Source organism: Elephantulus edwardii, unplaced genomic scaffold (genome assembly GCF_000299155.1).
Source record: "Elephantulus edwardii isolate Elephantulus edwardi_28Jun2011 unplaced genomic scaffold, EleEdw1.0 scaffold00117, whole genome shotgun sequence".
Classification (NCBI taxonomy): Eukaryota; Metazoa; Chordata; class Mammalia; order Macroscelidea; family Macroscelididae; genus Elephantulus; species Elephantulus edwardii.
Genome location: NW_006399867.1, coordinates 1,907,491 through 1,928,223, shown reverse-complemented (window position 1 = coordinate 1,928,223; position 20,733 = coordinate 1,907,491). Strand labels below are relative to the sequence as shown.

Genomic DNA, 20,733 nt, shown 5'->3' with positions numbered 1-20,733 from the left:
GAAGAGATTGAGATAGTTAACAGTTTTAATTTACTTGGCTCCACAGTCAACACTCTTGGTAACAACAGCCAGGAAATCAGGAGACGAATTGCATTGGGAAAGGCGGCTGTGAGGGACCTCTTAAGAGTACTGAAGAGCAACAAAGTCAGGCTGGAGACTAACTAAGGTGCACCTGATCCAGGCTATAGTCTTCGCAATTACGTGCTATGCATCAGAGAGTTGGACAGTGAATAGGATTGGTAGAAAGAGGATTGATGTCTTTGAGCTGTGGTGGAGACGAGTGTTGAATATACCATGGACTGCTAGGAAAACAAACAGGTTTGTCCTGGAGAGGGTGAAGCCAGAGTGTTCCCTGGAGTCAAGGATTCTGAAGCTTCGTCTGACATATTTTGGGAATGTTGCAAGGAGGGACTGGTCCTTAGAGCGGGACATCATATTTGGGAGAGTGGAGGGGCGGCGAAGGAGAGGAAGACCTTTGATGAGATGGATCAATTCTGTGACTGGAGTGGTAGGAATAAGTGCATTTGAGATGGCTAGGTTGGCACAGGATAGAACAGCATTTAGAGCTCTTATACATAGGGTCGCTATGAGTTGCAAGCGACTCGATGGCACATAACAACAATAACAACAAACAACTACTTGCTACTTTTTGGGCCCACCACCATCTGTCATTACATGTTGTTGTGACGCTGGAGGCTAAGTATTGGTATTTCAAATACCAACCAGTAGGGTCACCCATGGTGGACAAGGTTCAGCAGAGCTTCAAGAAAAGCCTGAGATCTACTTCCAAAAATGTCACTGAAAACCGTATGGCTCACAATTTGCTATAAAAGGTTGAAGTCTCAACCCACTCATTGTCATCAAGTCAGAACTGACTCACAGTTGACCCTCCAGCACGTTTTCAGAGGCTGTAAATAACATGGAAAAGACTGCTCATCTTTCTCCTGCACCAGCGGCCTTTAGACTTGCAGGGCAACTCCTTACCCAGTAGGCCATCGGAGTTCCCTAAAAGGTCAACAAAAACCAAGGTAAATCCTCAACGAAATAGATCGAGGTCAAGAGTCACTCCAATGTCCTCAAACATACCACAAATCATGACAAGTGATGTTATTCATAAGGTCATCATGACCAAAAGCAAACTAGACAATAAGGAACAACATCCTCTGATCACAAGATGTCATTTTTATAGCACTAAACTTGCTCAGAATTATTCTTTAGGGGGGTTGTTTTAAGGCTGACCAATGCATGTAACTGATAGTAAGTTTCATCGAGTCGCTTGCTATGTACAACAGCTCTGAAGCCTACAACATCCTGAGCAAACCTCGTCATCTCTAACACATCCTCATTACCCCAGTCACTGAGTCAATTCATCTCATCCAAGGTCTTCCTCTCCTGCGCTGTCCCTCCACCCTCCCAAGCATGAGGTCCCTCTCTAAGGACTGATCCCTCCTTGTAACATGTCCAAAGCATGTCAGACAAAGCTTCAGAATCCTTGCCTCCAAGGAGCAGAGCAGCTTGGTTTTACCCTCTCCAGGACGAACCTGTTTGTTCTCCTAGCAGTCCATGGCATGTTCAGCATAACTCAAAGGCATCAAAACTGTCATGCCTAGTCTTGTCCAGCTTTCTGACATAGAGCGAGCAATTGCAAAGACTATAGACTGGATCAGAGGCACCTAACTCTTGAAACTGACATCACTGCTCTTCAGTACTCTGATGAGGTTCCTGACAGCCGACTTTCCTAATGTAATTCATCTTTTTTTATTGTTGTTGTTGTTATGTGCCATCAAGTCCTTTGCGACTCATAGCGACCCTATGTACAACAGCCCTAAACCATGCTCTATCCTGTGCCAAACAGCATTGCCTGACACACCCATCCCGATTACCCCAGTCACTGAATCAATCCACCTCATAGAGGGTCTTTCCCTCCTGTGCTGTCCCTCTACCCTACCAAGCACGATGTCCCTCTCCAACGACCTGTCTCTCCTTACAACATGTCCAAAGTATGTCAGACGAAGCCCCAGAATCCTTGCCTACAAGGAGTAGCCTGGTTTAACCCTCTCTAGGATGGATCTGTTTGTTTTCTTGGCAGTCCATGGAACATACTGTCAAATCGGATCTGACTGGTACAGGAGGAGATTGTCCCTCCTCCAGCAGAGCACCTGGTGGATCTGAACCACGTACCTCTGGGATTACAGCACAACTTCCTGCCACTAGGCCACCAGAGCTCGCCACAATTCATCTTTTGATTTCCTGGCTGCTGGTACCAAGTGCTGACTGTGGAACCAAGCAAACTGAAGCTGTTAACAATCTCAATCTCTTCACTGTCTATCATGATGCTGCAAATTAGCCTAGTGGTGAGAATCTTTATTTTCTTGATATTGAGTTTCAATCCACTTTGAAGAATGCAGTTCTTGCCCTTCTACAGTAAATTCTCCTTAGTTTCAGCAAGCAAGCATGTGTCATCGGCATAGTGCAGGTTGTTGATGAGCCTTCCTCCAATCCTGATGCCACATTCCTCCTCATAGAGCCCCACATCCCAGATGATTTATTCCACATACAAACTGAAAAGCTCTGGTGGCCTAGTGATTAAGGAATTGTGCTGCCAATCCAAAGAGAAGCAGTTTGAATTCGCCAGCTGCTCTGAGGGAGAAACATGATTAATCTCCTCCCACACAATTTAGTCTCTAAAACCCACTTGAGGGTCAGCTGTCTCAATTCCAACTCGACATCACCTAACAGCAATACATTTATCCAAGAGCCCTAGTGCTGCAGTGGGTTAAGTGTTGGGCTGTTAAGCAAAAGGTCAGCAGTGCAAACACCCACCAACCAATCAGCAGGAGAAAATGGAGAGAATCAGCTCCTGTAAAGACTTACAGCTTTGCCAAGCCTATGGGGTCACCATGACTCAGGACAGACCTGGTGGCACAGAATGTCAACTTCATTTCATCTATCTGTATCTTTTTTTGATATTTCTTCTAACAGTCAGCAGCATTCCCCTCACTGGCTTTTCCTGCAAATCAGCAAGGAAATAAGAATAGCCACTGTAATAAGAAAGATCCTGTTTAATAAGTGGTTTCTGTGTGCCAGCCTTGACTAATTAATTGCCTTATATCAATTCCGCAAGGGACGAACTATTATTATTAACCCTATTTGACAGATGGTAAAACTGAGTCTCAGAGAGGTTAAGCAATTTGCCCAAATTACACAACTGGAAACAGTAAAACCGGAAATTTGAAATCAAGAGGATCCTAGGATTTAACCCCCGTTTCTACACAAGTGCTGTCTGCTATTCAAACTGTGGTGTGAATTGCATTGTGGGTCTGCAAACATTGCAAGTGCTCCACAGGTACAAAAACTGACAGTGTTGATGTTTGTCTTATAAGACTTATATAAAAAGAGAGGGGGATGATAGGGTGGTATTAATAAGTTCAGAATTCTCGATAGGGTGGTATTAATAAGTTCAGAATTCTCTACATAGGCATCAATTATAAAGTAGTATTATTAAGTTCAGAATTCTCTATATAGGTATCAGTTATAAAACTATAGTTCTTTTTCTTCAGCCTGCAAAACTAATTGCTTAGCCTCTGAAATCTCTGTTTCCTGTCTTTAGTCATGTAGCGTAGTTTAATCTGTTTACCAGAAGAGGAAATGCATCTATCCTATATGCGGGGAAAGCTGGTTCTCCAGTCATAGTAATCTTATCTTAATCTGTCTGTTTATCAGGAAGATAACTGGGGCCTTCCTCAATTACTGATACATTGATAGGAACTGTCCTTTTCAGATGTAGAAATTACCTTTTTCACTAACAAAAGTGCATTGTTCAATGAGCTGGAGTTTCACCCCAGTATATAAGGATATGACCACTCCCAGACGGAGAGGCAGTCTTTGAGGCCAGGACCTACTGCCCTCCACAGATCTGTAATAAAGTGCGTTTATGGATATTACATTCCGTTTGTCTTGCTGGCGACTGACTATGGAAAGAACCCCTTGCGTTCAGTAACATCATGAGCAGCACGGCGCTATAATATACTAACTGGCAATAAAAACTCCATCTCCCTTGTGCAGCTGAGGACAGGCGAGGGCGTAAGGAAACTTTTATTTATTGTGGCTCTGGGCTCAGGAGTCCTGCAGAGTGAGCAAATGGTCTCCCGGCAGAAAAGAATTTGGGGAACTCAATGAGAAGCACTGCTTTGGCTTTACTTTCTAGCCTCTGCGTTCATACTCCTGGCTGGCTAAACGCTGACATTCAGAGTGCCTTTGTACCTGTACTCTCCTCCCCAGGTTCCTCCTAAAAGTTTCCCGCTCAGAACTCGCTCCTTTATCAGTCATTCACCTTTGATGTCACCACCTTTCCAGCAAAGCTCTCCTAGGCATCTTAATCTTAACACCTAATTCCGCTTGGTTCCCTGAACTGCACACGTTCCCCTCCAGAATCACCTTTCTTTTTGTACATGTTTTCGGGGCTCAAACAAACGTGGCTTCCTAAAAAAAGGAGCCACATCCCTGCTTTCTAGTGTAGGGCAGTTTGTTGCTCAGACACACTAGACAGACCAACCGAAAGAAATGATACAGAATGATAAGAACACACAAAAAATCTGGCAACGCGAAAAGAGTTCCACCCATGGGCCTCACTTTCTGTATCTATATAATCAGCGTCTCCTAGCCCGCCAGTCAGTGTCCAGCAGACCGGATATACTTGGGGAGATTCTGGGGGCGGGGACGGGGCGTCACGTCCGCCAGTTTACCTGTGGGGCTTGGGGCGAAGCGCACTCGCACCGGGGCCCCGGGATCAATACCCAGGCTGGCCTCACGCAGTCCCACGGGGCGGCCCAAGATCGCCGGGGAAGTCACGGGCCGCAGCAACCTCTTCAGAAGCACAGCCATGTCGGTGGAACGCACGCACGTGGGTTTCTTTGTGCATCACTTCCGGGTACTCCTCCCAGCCAATCCGCTTCCGCCACAGCGACCACATTTCCCCGCCTCTCCTTAAAGTTACAGTCCACACTTTAGCGCTCACGCCCCCCTGGAGACTGGCGCTGTACTCGGCCGCAAGGGGGCCGGAGCCCTTGGAGCAGGAGATCTCCCGGACCCGCCCTCTCGTCCAGGAAAGCTAAAGCGTGGCAGGGGCTGGCCTGGGAAGCGGAGGAGGCGGGTCTCCATAGAAACCTCCACTTGTTTCCGGCCAGGCTGTGCGAGATTAGGGGCTACTGCGGGGGCCAATCTCAGCTAGCTCGCCTTTTCCCGGCGACCTCTGCGGGAGCAGTAGGTGTTGTACACAATCATCATGGCGGCAGCTGGAGCCCCGGATGGTGAGTGTGGAGAGGGGAGCGGGCGCTCAGGTAGGGCCGAGGTGAAGCGGGCGCTTCGGTGGGATGATGCCACCTCGCCCGGGAGGGAGCGGCCTGCCCCGGGTGCGGTGGTTCGGCGGAGATCGGGCAGGATCTAGTCTCCGGCCCAGGCCGCGGCGAGCGCCCACCCCTTAACCCGTTTGCAGGCATGGAGGAACCTGGCATGGACACGGAGGCCGAGACGGCGGCGGGCGAGGCGCCCGCGCGGCCTCTCAACTGCGTGGAGGCCAAGTCCGCGGCGGGGGCGGCGGCGGCCGCCGAGGACTCGTGCGCTGCGCGAAGCAGCCTGCAGCCGGCGCCTGCCCAGCCCCCCGGGGACCCCGGCGCGCAGGCCTCGGTCAGCAACGGCGAGGACGCGGGCGGTGGCGCCGGCAGGGAGCTGGTGGACTTGAAGATCATCTGGAACAAGACCAAGCACGACGTCAAGTTCCCCCTAGACAGTACCGGCTCGGAACTGAAGCAGAAGATTCACTCGATTACAGGTAATCAATCGCCGTGGCGCTGACAGCCAGCCTCCCCACCCCCTCCGGGTTTCTTGTGCTTCCATAGCGCCTGGGAGCGAGCTGGCCTCCTCGCTTCGGTCCCCTAATCCCTTGGAGGTAAGTACTAGCATGGCCAGGGTTCGCATGGGGAATGTGACCACGATTGTGGAGCCAGGTGGTCGCTGAGCTGGGAATCCAGCCCACCACTGAGCCTTCGCCCCGATCTCCTAAGGGGTGTCGCCCAAGCACATGCACTGCAATCGCTTTAGGCCCTTGTTGGAGAAATAGCTTCCAGGCCCGTTTTTCCTGGAGATTCTGACTAAGTGAGGCTTTGATGTGATTAGAAATTGCCCTTTAGGGAGTTATGTTCTTCGCCATTGTGTTAGTCCCATCACAGATACTTAAAATGAATTTTTAGCTTATTTCTGCACTTTGCCTTCTGCACTTTTTTGTCTTTTAAAGCCACATGGTGTGTAAGACCCCCGGGGACCAGGAATTTTGCTGTTTTTTGCTTTCTGTGGCCCCGATCATGTCCATTACCAATACGTGAGTAACTAAAAGACTGATTAACTCCAAATGAACGGTGGTATTAGGGCCCTTGGATTGGTTCTAACGCAGAGTGACCCTGTGTACAGCTGAACGAGACGCAGCTTGCCCTGGCATGGTCCTCACAATTGGAGCTGTGTTAGGGCCCATTGTGGCCTCCACGCGGCCAATCCATCTGGATCCTCTTGTTTCGCGGACCAAACATAATGTCCTTCTGTGAGTACCAGTCCCTTCTGATAATATGTCCAAAGTACTTGGATTGAAGTCCCACCATCCTTGTTTCTTTCTTTTTTTTTTTTTTTTAATTTTTATTTTATTATTTTTGTGTGAGTGTACCGTCAAATCAGATCTGACTGGAGAAGATTGTCCCACCTTCCCCGGCAGAGCATCTGGTGGATTCAAACCTTGCACCTCTGGGATTGTAGTTGCAGCTCCTTGCCACTAGGCCGCCAGAGCTCCCCTACCATCCTTGTTTCTAAGGAACTTCTAGCTGTATTTTTTTCCAAGACAGATGTCCTTCAGGCATCTACATTCCGTGTTCTCCACCAGTGCTATAATTCAAAACCATCAAGTCGTTGTCCAGCTTTCCATGCATACGCTGCTGTGTGTTGGGCTCCTATTGTCGACCCTCCAGCAAGTTCTCCGTGGCCCAAGGGAGGACGTGGCCCATCTTTTTCCTGAGGAGCAGCTGGTGGATTTGAACTGCATCCCTTTGAGTTAGCAGTGCAGGTCCTTACCACTAAGTCACCAGAGTGTCCTACGTGCCTATGAGGTGATGGAATACACCATGGCTTAGGGCAGGAATTCCTTTGTCCTCAGAGTGACCTTTTACACCTCAAGGGAGTCTTCCTTGGATTTGCCCATTGCACTGCTCATTTGATTTTTTTTTTTTTTTGACGGCTGCTTTCACAAACATTGATTATTGTAGGCTCAAGTAAAATGAGATCCTGGACAACTTCAGTCCTGTCTGTGTGTGTCATGATGTTGTTTATTGGTCCAGTTGTGCGGATTTCTTGATGTTGACATGTAACCCACCCTGAAAGCTGTAGTCTGAGTTTCCCCAGTAAGTGCTTCATGTTTTCTTCACTTTCAACAATTAGGGTTGGATTATATACATATTGTACATTGTTGATGATTCTTGTATAATCTTGATGCCATGTTTTTCAGGTAGTACCCATTCTCAGATTATTTTCTTGGCATACAGATTGAATAAGTATGAGGATAGGATGATTACCTTTCTTAATATTAAACCATATCATTGCCGATGTCAGGTGGTTCGTGGCTGAAAATGCCGGAAAGCTGTTTTATTGACTATGGAGAGGCATCCAACTCTGGATTATAACAGTTGGAAGAGAGGGCATTCCAGAACGCTTTAAGTGTGCTCCTGATAAACTTGCACATCAACCAAGAGGGAGTCCTTCAAACAGACAATGGGACACAGTGTTTCAAAAGCAAGAAAGAGGAGTGTTGGCAAATGAATGGTAGCTAATATTTACTGAACAGTTATTACAAGTAGTCCCAGGTTGAGCAAGATCCATCCCAAGCTGTGCGTTTAAGGACTTGTAGCTAAATTGGAATAGGTGCATACAGTTTTTGTTTAACTTTACTTCAGGACAAGAAAATACTTGAAACTTTTCAAGAATTTTAAAGCTGCTTGTGCAGTAAGAGAAGGTGACGTCACGGTCATGAATTTGTTGAGAGTAGCAGATCAGGATTGGTTCAGTCCTTTCAAAGTGATGACAAATGGGTATAAAATAAAAGCCCAGGTGGGCTTTGTTCCTAGATTGACTTTAAGTCTGATGTTCGACTTTAAGTCTGATGTTTGTAAGAATCTGGGAACTGCCTGTGTACCACTTGTTACACTAAGTGGTCTACAGTGGCATATGTTTTAATCCTTATAATAAGCCAGTACATAAGGATCTACTATCATTGCAGTGGGAATTCCTGGTGTCACAAATGGTTAAGTACTTGGCTTTTAACCAAATGGTTGACAGTTCAGTTCCACTCAGCGTTGGCCTCAGAAGAGCCTAGAAATATACTTCCGAAAACTAGGCTTTGAAAACCCTATGGGCAGCTGTTCTGCTTTGACTCACATGGGGCATCAGGAGTTGAATTGATTAATCTGTAACTGGTGGTTATCGTCTGTATTATGACATTTGGAACCTGAGCTTCCTCTGAAGCTCAGGTTTGGAGTTGGAAGTTTGGAGTTTGGAGGTGCTCACTTGCTCATGAATGCTAAAGTATTTTCTACCTGGTCAGGAGCCAAAGGACTCTGATCTGCATACGTTTAATGTTCTTTTCCTTCACTGCCTTCTGCCTTTTCCCAAGGTCTCCCGCCTGCCATGCAGAAAGTCATGTATAAGGGCCTTGTCCCTGAGGATAAGACACTGAGAGAGATAAAAGTGACCAGTGGGGCCAAGATCATGGTGGTTGGCTCCACGATAAATGATGTCCTAGCCGTAAACACGCCCAAAGATGCTGCCCAGCAGGACTCCAAGGCCGAAGAAAACAAGAAGGAGCCTCTCTGCAGACAGAAAGTAAGTCCTTTGTGATTGTTGCTCCAGGCGAGTGTGAGGCTTTGTCCTCTGGAGCCTTGGCTGGCTACATTGTCCCTAGAATAAGCTCCTTTTTGGACAGGGCCCATGATGGAAATTTATGGCAGCAGTTGGTTGCGGCTGGCTGTTGAGTGGAGGTGACAACTACCTGAGATTTGCAACTTTGTCTCATCTGGCGGGTCAGTGTGTCTCAAGTCTACCTACTTTAGGATAAGGCCTTTGGAAGGCAGGTTTCAGGCCTGACATAGAAAGGAACCCGATTTTGATATCTAATTCAGTTGGTTTCTCCTATTCAGTGTCAAAATAAAAAGACCATTCTGAGAGTTAGTCCCCTATTTTGCCTAAATGTGTAAGTTTGCTTTTGGCTGCAATTTCCCCCAGTTCTGAGTAAACAGGGAGATCGCAGCTCTCAGAGGTTCCTCTAAAACTGACCCTTTCAGAAACCACAGGAAGCTCCTGGGAGGGTTAAATACACTGATTTTTTCTTTGTCGTCTTTCAGTCTCCTGGCTCATGAAATGGAAGAGTAGTTTCCCACACTCCTGTGGCTCATTTTGGGTAGAAGAGACGCAGCCTTGTCTATGTTCATCAGAACCATTCACACACTTTTGTAACCAGGAAAGTTAGGATCATCACTGGTGGCCAGCACTCATAGCAAACCCCACTTGTTGCTATGTGGCCTGGTAGCTGTTCTTGGTCCCATTCCAAGAAAACAGATATTCGCTCTTTAACTTAGGTCCTGAGTAGAGGGCATCCTTGGACTACCATGAGCTTTAATGAACATGGAGGGCCCCTGGAGCCTGTGGTCACTATCTGGAGAAGCACACATTCTTTGCAACAATTCACGTAACTGATACTGTTTTGCTAGAGAAATTGGAACATGTGTTCCATAACACAGATCCCATAAGAAAGGTATAATATATATGCTTTTTTAAATTAATATTTTTGTTTTTTTAAACTGTCTTTTATAAAAACATTAGAATTTTGAATGAAAAAATTCGTGTACATGTGGGGCTTAGGTAAGGACACATAAACTTACATTGGCATCTAAAAAGTTATTTGTTTGGTTATTTCAACCCCAAATGTATATTTTCCTGTCTTCCTCTTACCTGCGTTTGCTATAATCAACCACAAGCATGTCAGATGTGAGACGGTATTCCCACTGGCCACACCCTTTGACCATAAAGATGCCTTTTAAATACAGGTTTTGAGTTACTAATGGTAGCTTAACAGGCCTAGAAATGTTTTCAGAGTACGAGGACAATTTTTTAGAAGTACTTATAAGGTGTGACTCAGTGCTTCAAGCCCATGCTTCTTCACTTCACTGATGCTAGTTATGAAAGAGATCCAAATCCCTGGCCGATTTTTGAGCTGCTTCCGAAATTTCCTGCTAATCTATAGGTTGACCTGCATGTTGCACCTCTGTTGCTAGTCTGCAGTGTGGAGCCCATTCCTACCAGGGGGTTTCTGCTATGCAGCAAGCAATCGAACTGGCTTGTAGCCACTTGCCGCTGAAGATAATTTGTTTATGTCCTCTGTCCACTCATTGCCCTGTAGCTTAGGCTTCACCAAGCAGTGACTCCACCTATAAAGACAAAGGAAACAAAATTTAAGGGTTTAGGCCAGCCAAGTCATCTCTTTAAGGGAACCTGGAGGAAGACGCTTAAAACACTGAGTATAATGTCAGGCTGTGAAGTAATCAGTATTCTTTGGGACTGTGGCTCCATCGGTGGCTTCCTGTCCAGCTGGGGTCAGGTTGTGGGCAGTGAGGTTCTAGACTAAGTATCTTTTGGAAAGGTCATGTAGGGCTGATAGCCAGCATCATTGTAGCTTTTCCTGGGCATTGACATTTTGTCCTTGCCTCATAAGTACACCCTCGATGGCTCTCTTTAGCTTGATGGTCAGTCTTTTGGTGATTTGGTGAGGGAGTTGCTTTATTTCAATTAGCAATCTGAAATTTTTTTTTTCTCTAGACACTGAATAAAATCAAGCCTTCCATTCCTTGGTACAGTGGGCCACCTTTTGCATACTCGGTAGTCACTTGTGGGTAGTGGTGTCATCTTTTCAATTGGCATAGACCGGGACATTCCCAGCCTTGCAGGTGCTGTCAGACAGCACTGCTTTATAGAGTCACAAGACTAATCTAGAGACATAAAAAGGCTTTTGAGCCAGAACACTAAGGGTTTCTTCATTCTCTCTTCTGGAGAGATAGTAATTTAACTAATGTGTAGCCAGCTGGCTTATTTCATGTCTTCTGACTTGTGTTGTAGCAACACAGGAAAGTGTTGGATAAAGGAAAACCTGAAGATGTGATGCCTTCGGTCAAGGGTGCCCAGGTAAGCCAGGCCCCCTGTGGTGCTCTGAATGGGAAACAGCCCAGCTCTCTGAGGTTGCTGGAAAGAGGCCCTCACATCTCGTTTCTTCTTTGCCCATTTTGCTCTGTGCCAGGCCCCCTCTCTCACCACTATGCCCTTGTGTCTCCAGGAGCGCCTGCCAACAGTACCCTTATCTGGCATGTACAATAAGTCTGGAGGGAAAGTGAGGCTCACCTTTAAGCTTGAACAAGACCAGCTGTGGATTGGCACTAAAGGTACATTCATCAGCACTCTGCTCACCTCCCGTCCGCAGGAGGCACCCACTCTGGGGCAGTTCCAGCCATCATTCTGCAAACTCTCTCCTCACTGTACTCTTCGCATGCTTCTGGCTTTTGATTTTGCTTTTAGGCGCTTGGCTTTTGTTTGGACCCTTGGCCCTCGTTCTTCCTAATGTACTTTCAGTGTCCATCCATCAGACATTGAGTCCCTAGATGCAGAGTTACAGGCCCCACCCATGTGGTCCAGGATCCTTGCCTGGTCCACCGGTCAGGGTTTCATGGGCTTATGAACAAGATTGGGAAATTTCACATAACTAGGGTTTTTTGGTTTTATTTGTTTGTTTGGGGTTTGAGGTTTTTTTATTTGTTTTGTTTTGGGTTTTTTTGGTTGGTGTTTTTTTTTGGGGGGGGTGGCTTCTCTTGAAAAACAGATAAAAGTTCTGGCCGCTTCAGGCCTACGTTCTCATGTGGCAGTGATCGGCTAGGGCTGAAGAGTGGTCTCAGGTGGGCCATGCTACAGTCTCCACTGCTCCTGTCCATCTTAACGTAGCCTGCTTCACTCCTGTCACCTGTCTAGCCGCTGTAGGTCAGAGTTTGACCCTATGCTAAGCACAGTTTTCCTTCCCGCCGCCTAGGACCCTGGCCTTCTGTCTTCTCTGCCTGGTGGCCCTTTGCCTGCCCTGCCCCGCCCCTTTCTGATCAGGCTTGCTGGGAAGTGCTTCTTCACTGCCCTCCCTGCCACTCCCGTTGTCAGCTGGAAAGGCTCAGTCAGCAGTTACACTCCTGGGTTGTCTGTGTCTCTCTCTTTGCCTTCATGTTGGGCTCCTGAGGGCTCCCAGTGTCTTTAAACGTGGCCTGTGGGAAGCTAGGTCACCTTTTTCTTTGCCCCTCCATGTTCCTATCTGTCCTACCCATCTGCCGCACTGTTTTTTTGTCACTGGTTCCTGTACCCAGAAACGTTTATTTCTCTGCAGCCAAGTTGAAATGCCTAAACTGAGTGTTCAGTTCTCAGCCTTGGGGCCCCAGTTTAGGTTTTCCCCTGGCTTCCTCCCCTGCTTGCCTGGTTGCGCCCTGTTTATTTCATGCACATTGCTCCTTGAAGTCTTCAGAATGCTTTGCACAGCTCTGTCTTTGCTCATCCTGAGCCCTTCAGGACCCAGAATGCCTTCTTCCCATTCCTTGTTATTAAAAAAAAAATCTTCCAGGGTGCTACTTCAACGTCCTTTCCTAATGAGCGAATCCTTCCTTGTGGTGACCCTCCCACCCTCTAAATGAATTGCTGCTGCTGCTACTTTTCATAGGGCACCCCATCACCCCCTCAGAGCACTCATTACTCTCTGACTTGTCTGTCCCCGTCAGATTCCTGGAGGGAACGGAACATGCCTAATTCACCTGTTTGTGGCCAGCACTGTAGGTATTCAGTGTGCGAGGTAAATGCTACAGAGAAGTATAGGGGGTCCCGTCGGTGGTGGTTAACTGGCTTCAGAGCGAGAGGCCGTTTAGTCCACAGTGATGTGGAATGGGACCAGAGTTTTATGGAAAATAATCAGGGCAGGGGTGGTGGAGAGTGACACTGTTTCGTCTAAAGCATGGACCAGAAGTGATCTTCAGCCCTGCGTCAGTTCTTCAGTGAGCAGAGTCATTTAAAGGAAAGGCCAAAGTGCTTAGTTTTTCTAACAATTCTATGGGATCTTGCTATTATTTTTCATTTCCCCTTTGACACTAACTGCATGGTCAAAATGAGTTTTGCAGAATGTTGAAGGGCCTCCCCCTTTTTTCCAGGAACCTTTGACCCCTCTGCCCGGCAGACGATTCTGTCTGCAGGGCCTGTCACACATCATCTCCTTTGCCTCAGCTCTTTGGTTTTTAGCTGCCCTGCCTTTGACAGAGCTTCCCAAAAAGCTTGTTCCTTCTCCATCATTGCATTGCCTTGCCGAAATGCTGCTTCTTGCTGACTTCTCATTTTACCTGTGGGCAGTCTCCTCATAGGTACTTACTGAGAGTGACCCAGAAGGGCACTGATGACCAGGAGGATAGATGTAGTGTCAGGGGAAGGACAGGCATCTGAAAGAAGACTGTCTGTCGTCGGTGGTTGTGAAGAGTTTCATGTTAAGAGGTTCTGTAGGAAAATGCACAGCTGAAGATGAGACCCTTTAGCTGCTTTGCACATTTCATTTCAGCACGTGCGAGAACCACCTTTCTGTTTTGACCTAAAGGCAGACCTTATGGAGAATTGTGATATGTTGGGGCTTCAGAGCTATTAGAAGCAGCTTTATTCATTAGCCTCCTTAAGATGAGGGCCTTGTGTTCAGAAGTTGACTGAGCTTTACATGCTTGATGTTTGAATCTGCTCGCAAGACCACTGTACCTCGTCTGTGAGGAGCTGGTGGGGGCAGCCATTCCCCTCACACACGTAGGGGCGCTGGCTCTTGAGTATCATCAGCACCCCACGGAGGGACCGTGTGTTCAGGGGGTGGTTACCAGCGGCTAGCTTTATCTTTCTGCAGCATCTTGGCCTTCTGAGGGGGTGATTCAGCAGTGAGTCCGCCTCAAGCCAAACTCCTCACAGTTTAGACGTCTAACAGCCTCAGGCACACAGATGAAGAATGTAAACTCTAGACAGGTCTCACAAATGAGGAAGCTGCTGCTGCCTGTGTGGGGAGCCAGACCTTCACTCCATTTATAGGAGACAATGGAGTCTAGTCTAGCTGATCACTGTCATTTAGGAAATGTGGGCCCAGGGCAGTTAAATCTGTTTTCAAGGGAAGCCAGAAATTAGGTTTTTTTGTAACAGCTGCAGACATTTCCAAGATGATGGGCATTTTTAAGTTTCCATCTTTAAAGACAAGCTACTGGTCAGGGATTCCACACCTTCCTCTGTCCGGACTCTCAGCGACCCTCCATCTGAGGCTGCGCAAACCCATGAACACTCAGAACCTGAAAGAACAGCTTCCGGTCCTGTGCCCTCCCACCCCCCGTTATTAAAAGGTCTGTTGATGGAAGTGACGCCTCAGGACACCGGCTAGGCTGGTGGAGACCCCAGGTCTCTAAATTCCTATTTATTTTTTGAACCTGTTTTTCAACTTCTGCTTTTTTCAGATTTTTCTTTCTGTAAAGGCTGTAATGTTTTTCCAAATTGATGGATTTGCTGCCGACAGCCTTCTGGCCGGGAGGTCTCTGCTCCTTCCAGGCAGTCCCGTCCTTCTGGGTGGGGTGGGGCGGGGCAGGGCGGGGCAGGGCTTCTGGAACCCTCTACACTCCCTGGCCCTGCTGTACGTGGCTCACCTCTAGCACTCCCGGCTCACTCTCAGCCTTCCTTGCTGCCTCCTCTTTCTTACCTGCCATTCTTCAAGTTGCTGCAAATGTCTTTGGCCCCGTGTGATAAGCAGTATCTCACGTTTATCAGAAGTTCTTAAAGAATGGTGTGCATGGATGGGGTGTGGGACCAAAGGGCCAGGGAGGGTGGATGGAGTAGGGGCAGGTGCACAAGCTCGAGGGGTAGAAACTCGTCTCTTCTCGAGGCCTTTGACTCTTTGTTTTTGGCCCTCTTGACTGGGCCTAGCCCACATGCCCAGAATTTTAGTCAGTGCTGAAAGGAATTTCAGGGAAGTTCTTGACCCAACTTAAAGACCAAGACCAGAAAAACTATTATTTTGTTCTGAGAGAGCCAGTGGAACACCAGTTTGCCCTCCTCCCTGTTTGTTCCCAAGAAGCTCCCAACTCCTATGCAGGTTTAGGTCAGTGATGAGAAAGGAGATCCTGCCCCAGTGTCCCTCACGGACAAGACTTCCGGGACTTGTAGACCCCACAGCCCCAGCCCCGATGAGGGACTACAGAGTCACAAGCCTTTCAATAATCACTGTAATCCCTCTCAACTTAGAGCGGACTGAAAAATTGCCCATGGGCTCCATTAAAAATGTGGTCAGTGAACCTATCGAAGGACACGAAGACTACCACATGATGGTAAGTAGTGCGGGCGGCCCAGCCCCTCACTAGATCCATGCTTCTGCTGTTTCTTTCTGGGAGTGGATTTCTCACTGAACTTTTCATTAAGTCAATCTTCGGCAGTCACGCTGCTTCAAGACCCTTCCGTTTTTCTTCATCTCCTTAGAGCTCGAACCATGACCCCATTCCAGGTACTACTTCTTTTGCAGCCCCTGCTTCCAGCACTTTAAAGGGAAGAGGTTTTTCCTTTTTTTTAAGAAATCTTTTGCTTCCCTTTTATGTGTAATGGTTGGTTTTGGACCAGGAAAATAAATGGAAAGAGGAGGAATGGCGTCTGGATTTTTATTTAAAGTTTTGTCGTACATTTGCAGTCCTTACCTTCCCCAGCCTTGGTGTTTGTGGGGACTTGAGGAATCCCCTGCTCTGCATGGCCCTCTTCCCAGGCCGCGATGATCGTGTTTGGTGACCCCCTGGGAGGACAGTCTGGGGTGTGCCCATTGCAGAGCCCTCTGAAGAAAGCAGCTACTTGTCCGCTGTCTTTCCTGAGATAGGATGATAGGACGCCTTCCCATGTCTACAGAACCCAAGAATCAGGAGAAATGAGCTCTTTATAGAAATCCCTTCTCTTTCCCAGCACTGGAAGGTCTGCCTCCAGAGTACATTTTAGTTACCTAAACACCCGTTTGCTATGGTGGGACAAGGACAGGGGCTTCTCTACCAGTCCCCGTTTTAGGAGGTGGCAGCCAAAGTGGATGTAGCCACGTAGACTGCATCCCCAGGAAGGGAACCACTCAAGGTCCATAGTAGAGGGATATGCTGGAAGGTTCCCCTTTGGGCAGGTGGAAGTTCTACTATAGGAAAAATCAGAAGAACCCAAGTTTTGGTTGACCAGCAAGCCAGTGGCACGTGCCACCCTGCCCTGCTGTGGTGGTTACTGTGGTAGGGCAGCATTGGCCCCAGAGTGTTCTGCTTTTCAAACAGGGGTGCCACTGGGTCCTCTTCAGGCCTTCTCACAGTCTTGCCGCCCTTGGCTCTGTGTGGTCTTTAAAAACAAGGGTTCTCCATGAATATGCTTTTTTGTATGCACAGTTTTGGGATGATATCCCCCCTCCATTTTAATAATTGGATTTGGAACTTTTCAGCTGGGTTCTCTCTCCCTTTTGAAACAGTTGTCACTAGTTTGACCTTGAACGAGGTTTGTAATGCCCATTTTCAAGCAGCCAGGTAATGGGGATTTTAAAGAGATAGAGTGAACCAAGTAAGGGATTTTAAGTAGGGAATGATTTAAGTGGCAGGGACTTAGTGTTTAGTGTAGTTGTTCCTTTCTGTCTGGAATTTTTTGTGGCAGAGTGGTGATCCTTTGAGTCCTCTGTTCACTTCTAGTACCGATAAGAACCACTCTTGTCTTTGTCCTATAACCAGAATCCGTCCTTCCCACTTCTTGCAGGTGCCATTTCTTACCTTTACTGACAACAGAAAAGGAGGGGAAATAATGCATAGAACTGTTAAGAAATAGTCATCAGCAAGAAGTGACAGCTGTAAAAACAAGTGGGGTAAAAAAAAAACACAAGTGGGGTGGGTGGTGTTTTTTTTTTTAATTTTTACTATATAAAATTTATGTACAATGACTTCCCATATTTTCCCCATTATCATAAGTTTAATAAGCATCCTTCCATCTGTGTGTGTGTGTGTGTGTGTGTGTGTATTCATGAAGAAGAAAGAGTATTGTTTAGTGGATATAGTGAGTGAGTGTGTGTGTGTGTGTGTGTGTGTGTGTGTTGGGATTTGTTTGGGTATTTTTTTAGTTGACACCATAGTATCCTTTGCTCTGCAGCTTGCCTTTTTTTAATTTTTGGTTGAGCGTTTAGATTTGCCCCCATTTATGTATAGATCCAGTTCTTTTGAGAGTAACCTCATACATATGGAGAGACTGCGACCCTTAACTGCATTCCTTTACTGCTGGATATGCGGATTGTCTCCAGGTTTTATCATTCCTGACAGTCTTGTTCTGAACATCCCTTCACATCTGGTTCCGCATGTGTGTGTGACAACCAGCTCCCTCAGCAGTTCTCAAACGCTGCTTTCTGGAGCAGGATGACAGCAGCACCTGGAAACTTGTTAGAGATGCACATTCTTGGGCCCTGGACCCACTGACTCAAACTCTCAGGGGTGGGTCCCTGCAGTTGGTATTTTCACAAACTCCCTAGATTCTGAGACAACCTCACATCTAGGAAGCATTGGTTAGGGGTGGGCTGTGTTCTTATTCCCCCTTTTTCCCACCGCCTTATCCTTTTCTGATGTTAGAACACTCTCCACATGCAGGGTGGTGTTGCTTCCCTTCCTGTTGCATCCACCCCTCCTCTCCCATCCCCTCCTCTCATCCCAGCCCCTCCCCTGAGCCCTCTGCTTCCCTCCCAAGTCCAAGGTGCTGCGGCCTGATGTCCCCTGACCTCTGAAGTACCGTTTGGTTTCCTTTTTCCCTTTCAGGCGTTTCAATTGGGCCCCACGGAAGCCTCTTACTACTGGGTGTACTGGGTTCCAACTCAATATGTGGATGCAATCAAGGACACTGTGCTGGGGAAATGGCAGTATTTTTGAAAGCACTTTCACCTCTGGCCCAGGAGACCGACCCAAAGTGAAGGACATTGCTGGGAGTGGCCTGCAGCATCCCTGGATTTCAGAGTTCTGGAACTTTGGTTTTTTTTTTAAAAGAAAGAAAAAAAAAATCTATATCCGATCTAAGGTGAAGTGGTGACCGAAGCCAGAGGTGATGTACTTTCACCATTAGCTTAATTTTAACTTAAATCACCGATTCCCTTTCTTGCAGTCAGCTTCATACCATTTTTAAAGTCGTTGTGGTGGAAATCAATAAATCTGAATTCTGAACACGTTGTGTGGAATACTCTTAAGTATGTTTGAGAGTAGATCTACCAATTTTGTTTAGAAAGGAATGATCCAAAGCTTTCTGAGTTGTTTTGTTTTTTTTTAAGTGATTTCAATGGAAATATTTTCATACTGTTCTTTGGTTGCTAATATTTGGACTGCGATATGATAAGTTGGGGTATTTTCTTTCCCATATTTTTCCTTGTATAATTGTATGCAAACTGGGGGGGGGGGGAAGTGCTAGCAAGCCATATTTTTCTCTCCATTGGTTGAGTTTTAATTCTTTCCCTTCCTTCCATTCCCACTTCTTAGATTTGAGTTTTGTTTTAAAAACCCAAAGATGTCAGTCATACCTCATCCTGGGCGCCCTCACCACGGTGGGTACGGAAGGATGGCTTCCAGCTCGGGTCAGGGAGCTGGCACCCTTGCTGTGGCATTTGGTGGGCAGCAGCGTCTTGTCTCTGAGTGGCTGCTGTCTGAACACCCGCCGTCGGGCTCTACGCTCTGAGGAGTCACTGTGGGCATCCTGGTTGTCTGCAGGGCTCACCAGTTTAGCTTCAAGGCCCAGCCTGGCCTGGCAGACGAAGGCTTCTCGGAGTCAGAAGAAGATAGTTGACCCAGCCAGATAGCCACAGACCCACCTCCCTTCAAGATTTCTTTGGCTATTTTCAAGAAATTCTTAAGCAGTCCAATGATTTCTTCAGTTGTGCTTCTCCGCTTGGTCTTTTTGCTCATGCATTCAGTTCAAGTGTCCTTCATCCCAGGCTCAGAGATGCTGCCTTTCTCTGTAAGACACGTGGTCTGGTGGGTTGGCTCATGTATTTCAGCCGTGACAATGGGAGAAATTGCTTCATAACTCAGCCACCACCTCCTGGTTTTAGTTGTTTTCTTCCTGGCACATGCGAGCTTCTGTGGTCTCCCGCTGGCCTGGCTGACCCTGACATGAGTCGGTCTCTGGGGACGACAATCTCTGCTCCTTGCAGTTTCTCTGCCGCTGTCCTGGCACTTCTCTCCCTGGTTGAAGGCTGTCGTAGTAAGGGTGGGTGAGTGATCTCCCAGACGTCACATTTTGGATTCTAGGCTGTTGACGCTCTTCTCTGTGAAATGTATTCGCATGTGTTCTCCTCAGATGACTACTCCTAGTGAGCGAGTTAACGGTGATACTCCATACACTTCCCTTGTAAGCTGTAGCCCAGGAATCCAGCCCACACAGGCAGGCTCCAGCTCCTCATGGTGCGGCTGGTGCCAAGTGCTGCATCTGGGCAGGAGAAACTTGCTTTTATTTGGAAACAAGTACCTATGTGAAGCACAGCATCCCCCTCCAGTGTCCCTTTCCTCATGACCCTTGGAAAAGGACCAGTGACCACCCCATCCTCCTGTCCTTGTGGGCCTGCAGTCCCTGGAGAAGATGCTTTGTGCTTGTCAGTGCCAGCGCGACCCTCTGCGGGTGGCAGTCAGTCACGCAGCAGGCAATGCGCCATCACCGTTCACATACTGCCCGTTGTGTTTGCCAACCTTCCTGTCCTCGAGAGCCATCCTGGTGGGGCTGCACCCCCCGATGTCCTCCCCTAGTAGGCCTCGCCTTCCCGACCTGGCTCAGCCCTGCTTTCAGACGCTTGAGCCTTGCTCAAGCAGCTGCGCCCTCCGACATCCTCCTCACCTGGCGAGGGCGTGCGCGTCCCCACTCCCCAGACTGATGTCATTTCAAGACAGGACCAAAGCCTGTGTGAGCCTTTTTTTTTTCTTTTACGTAAAATGGTGCTTTTTTCCTTAACTTCAATATCTTCTTATATAAACATTAATGTAAATGACACCTTTTCGTACAGAGCTGTTTTGAGTATTGCTTTTTATGGAGCTCACGCAATCTTGAGCTCTGGTTCCTGACCCTGTTTGCATGGAAGACCTTGCCAGGAGCTCTTGAGAGCAGGCTCCTCCTGGGAGAGCCAAGGAAGGTGGCACCAGATGCCACTGGGGGAAAGCCTTCCCCTCGGGGTCCCCATGTCTGGGTCACAGCCGTGTTCATTAGTTGTTGTGCTGTCCGGGACTGGTCTCTGTATTTTTCTTACAGTCCGGAATATACTGACTAAATCTGTGTAAACAAATGGAAACACTCTTTCCCCTTGGGTAGCGTTAACAGTGTTTACTCACCTTCCTTCTACACCAGAGTATTTCTGTACATTATATCCACTGTCTCCTCTTCAGTTTGTCAAGAGGGTAGAGGCTTGCAGGTGGCTATAGGAGCAGAGGCACATAGATGTGCACTGGGATTGCAGGAGGGCCTGTGGGCTTGACGTCTCCGCGGTTGACACCTCTTTGGGCCTCTCTCATAGAACTTGCCCTGTGATCGATCCTCCTGCAGGTCCTTGCTCTCTATGTCATGCCT

At 47.6% G+C, this 20,733-nt stretch overlaps 2 protein-coding genes across 2 annotated transcripts in view; one reads left to right on the top strand and one right to left on the bottom strand.

The window, feature by feature from the left end:
* The window catches only part of EARS2 (glutamyl-tRNA synthetase 2, mitochondrial), a 42,025-nt gene extending 37,141 nt beyond the window's left edge, over positions 1–4,884 (bottom strand). Inside the window, exon 1 of the mRNA XM_006892688.1 lies at positions 4,746–4,884. Coding sequence (XP_006892750.1) covers positions 4,746–4,884 — 139 coding nt within the window. The remainder of the gene's footprint in view (positions 1–4,745) is intronic.
* Positions 4,885–5,116: 232 nt separating this feature from the next.
* UBFD1 (ubiquitin family domain containing 1) lies at positions 5,117–18,349 on the top strand. The gene is made up of 7 exons (XM_006892634.1): positions 5,117–5,309; positions 5,495–5,830; positions 8,705–8,913; positions 11,200–11,265; positions 11,414–11,519; positions 15,403–15,485; positions 17,955–18,349. Exons 1-7 carry the CDS (start codon positions 5,285–5,287, stop codon positions 18,063–18,065), a joined length of 936 nt encoding a protein of 311 aa, XP_006892696.1. The 5' UTR covers positions 5,117–5,284; the 3' UTR covers positions 18,066–18,349.
* Positions 18,350–20,733: the final 2,384 nt, after the last annotated feature.

What these genes read in the sequence shown, in the direction of transcription:
- UBFD1 (XM_006892634.1), top strand. Translation starts at nt 5,285, where the DNA reads ATGGCGGCAGCTGGAGCCCCGGATG. An exon ending in GGCAGCTGGAGCCCCGGATG is followed by an intron (nt 5,310 to 5,494) that starts GTGAGTGTGGAG and finishes ACCCGTTTGCAG; the next exon opens with GCATGGAGGAACCTGGCATG. An exon ending in CTTCGGTCAAGGGTGCCCAG is followed by an intron (nt 11,266 to 11,413) that starts GTAAGCCAGGCC and finishes TTGTGTCTCCAG; the next exon opens with GAGCGCCTGCCAACAGTACC.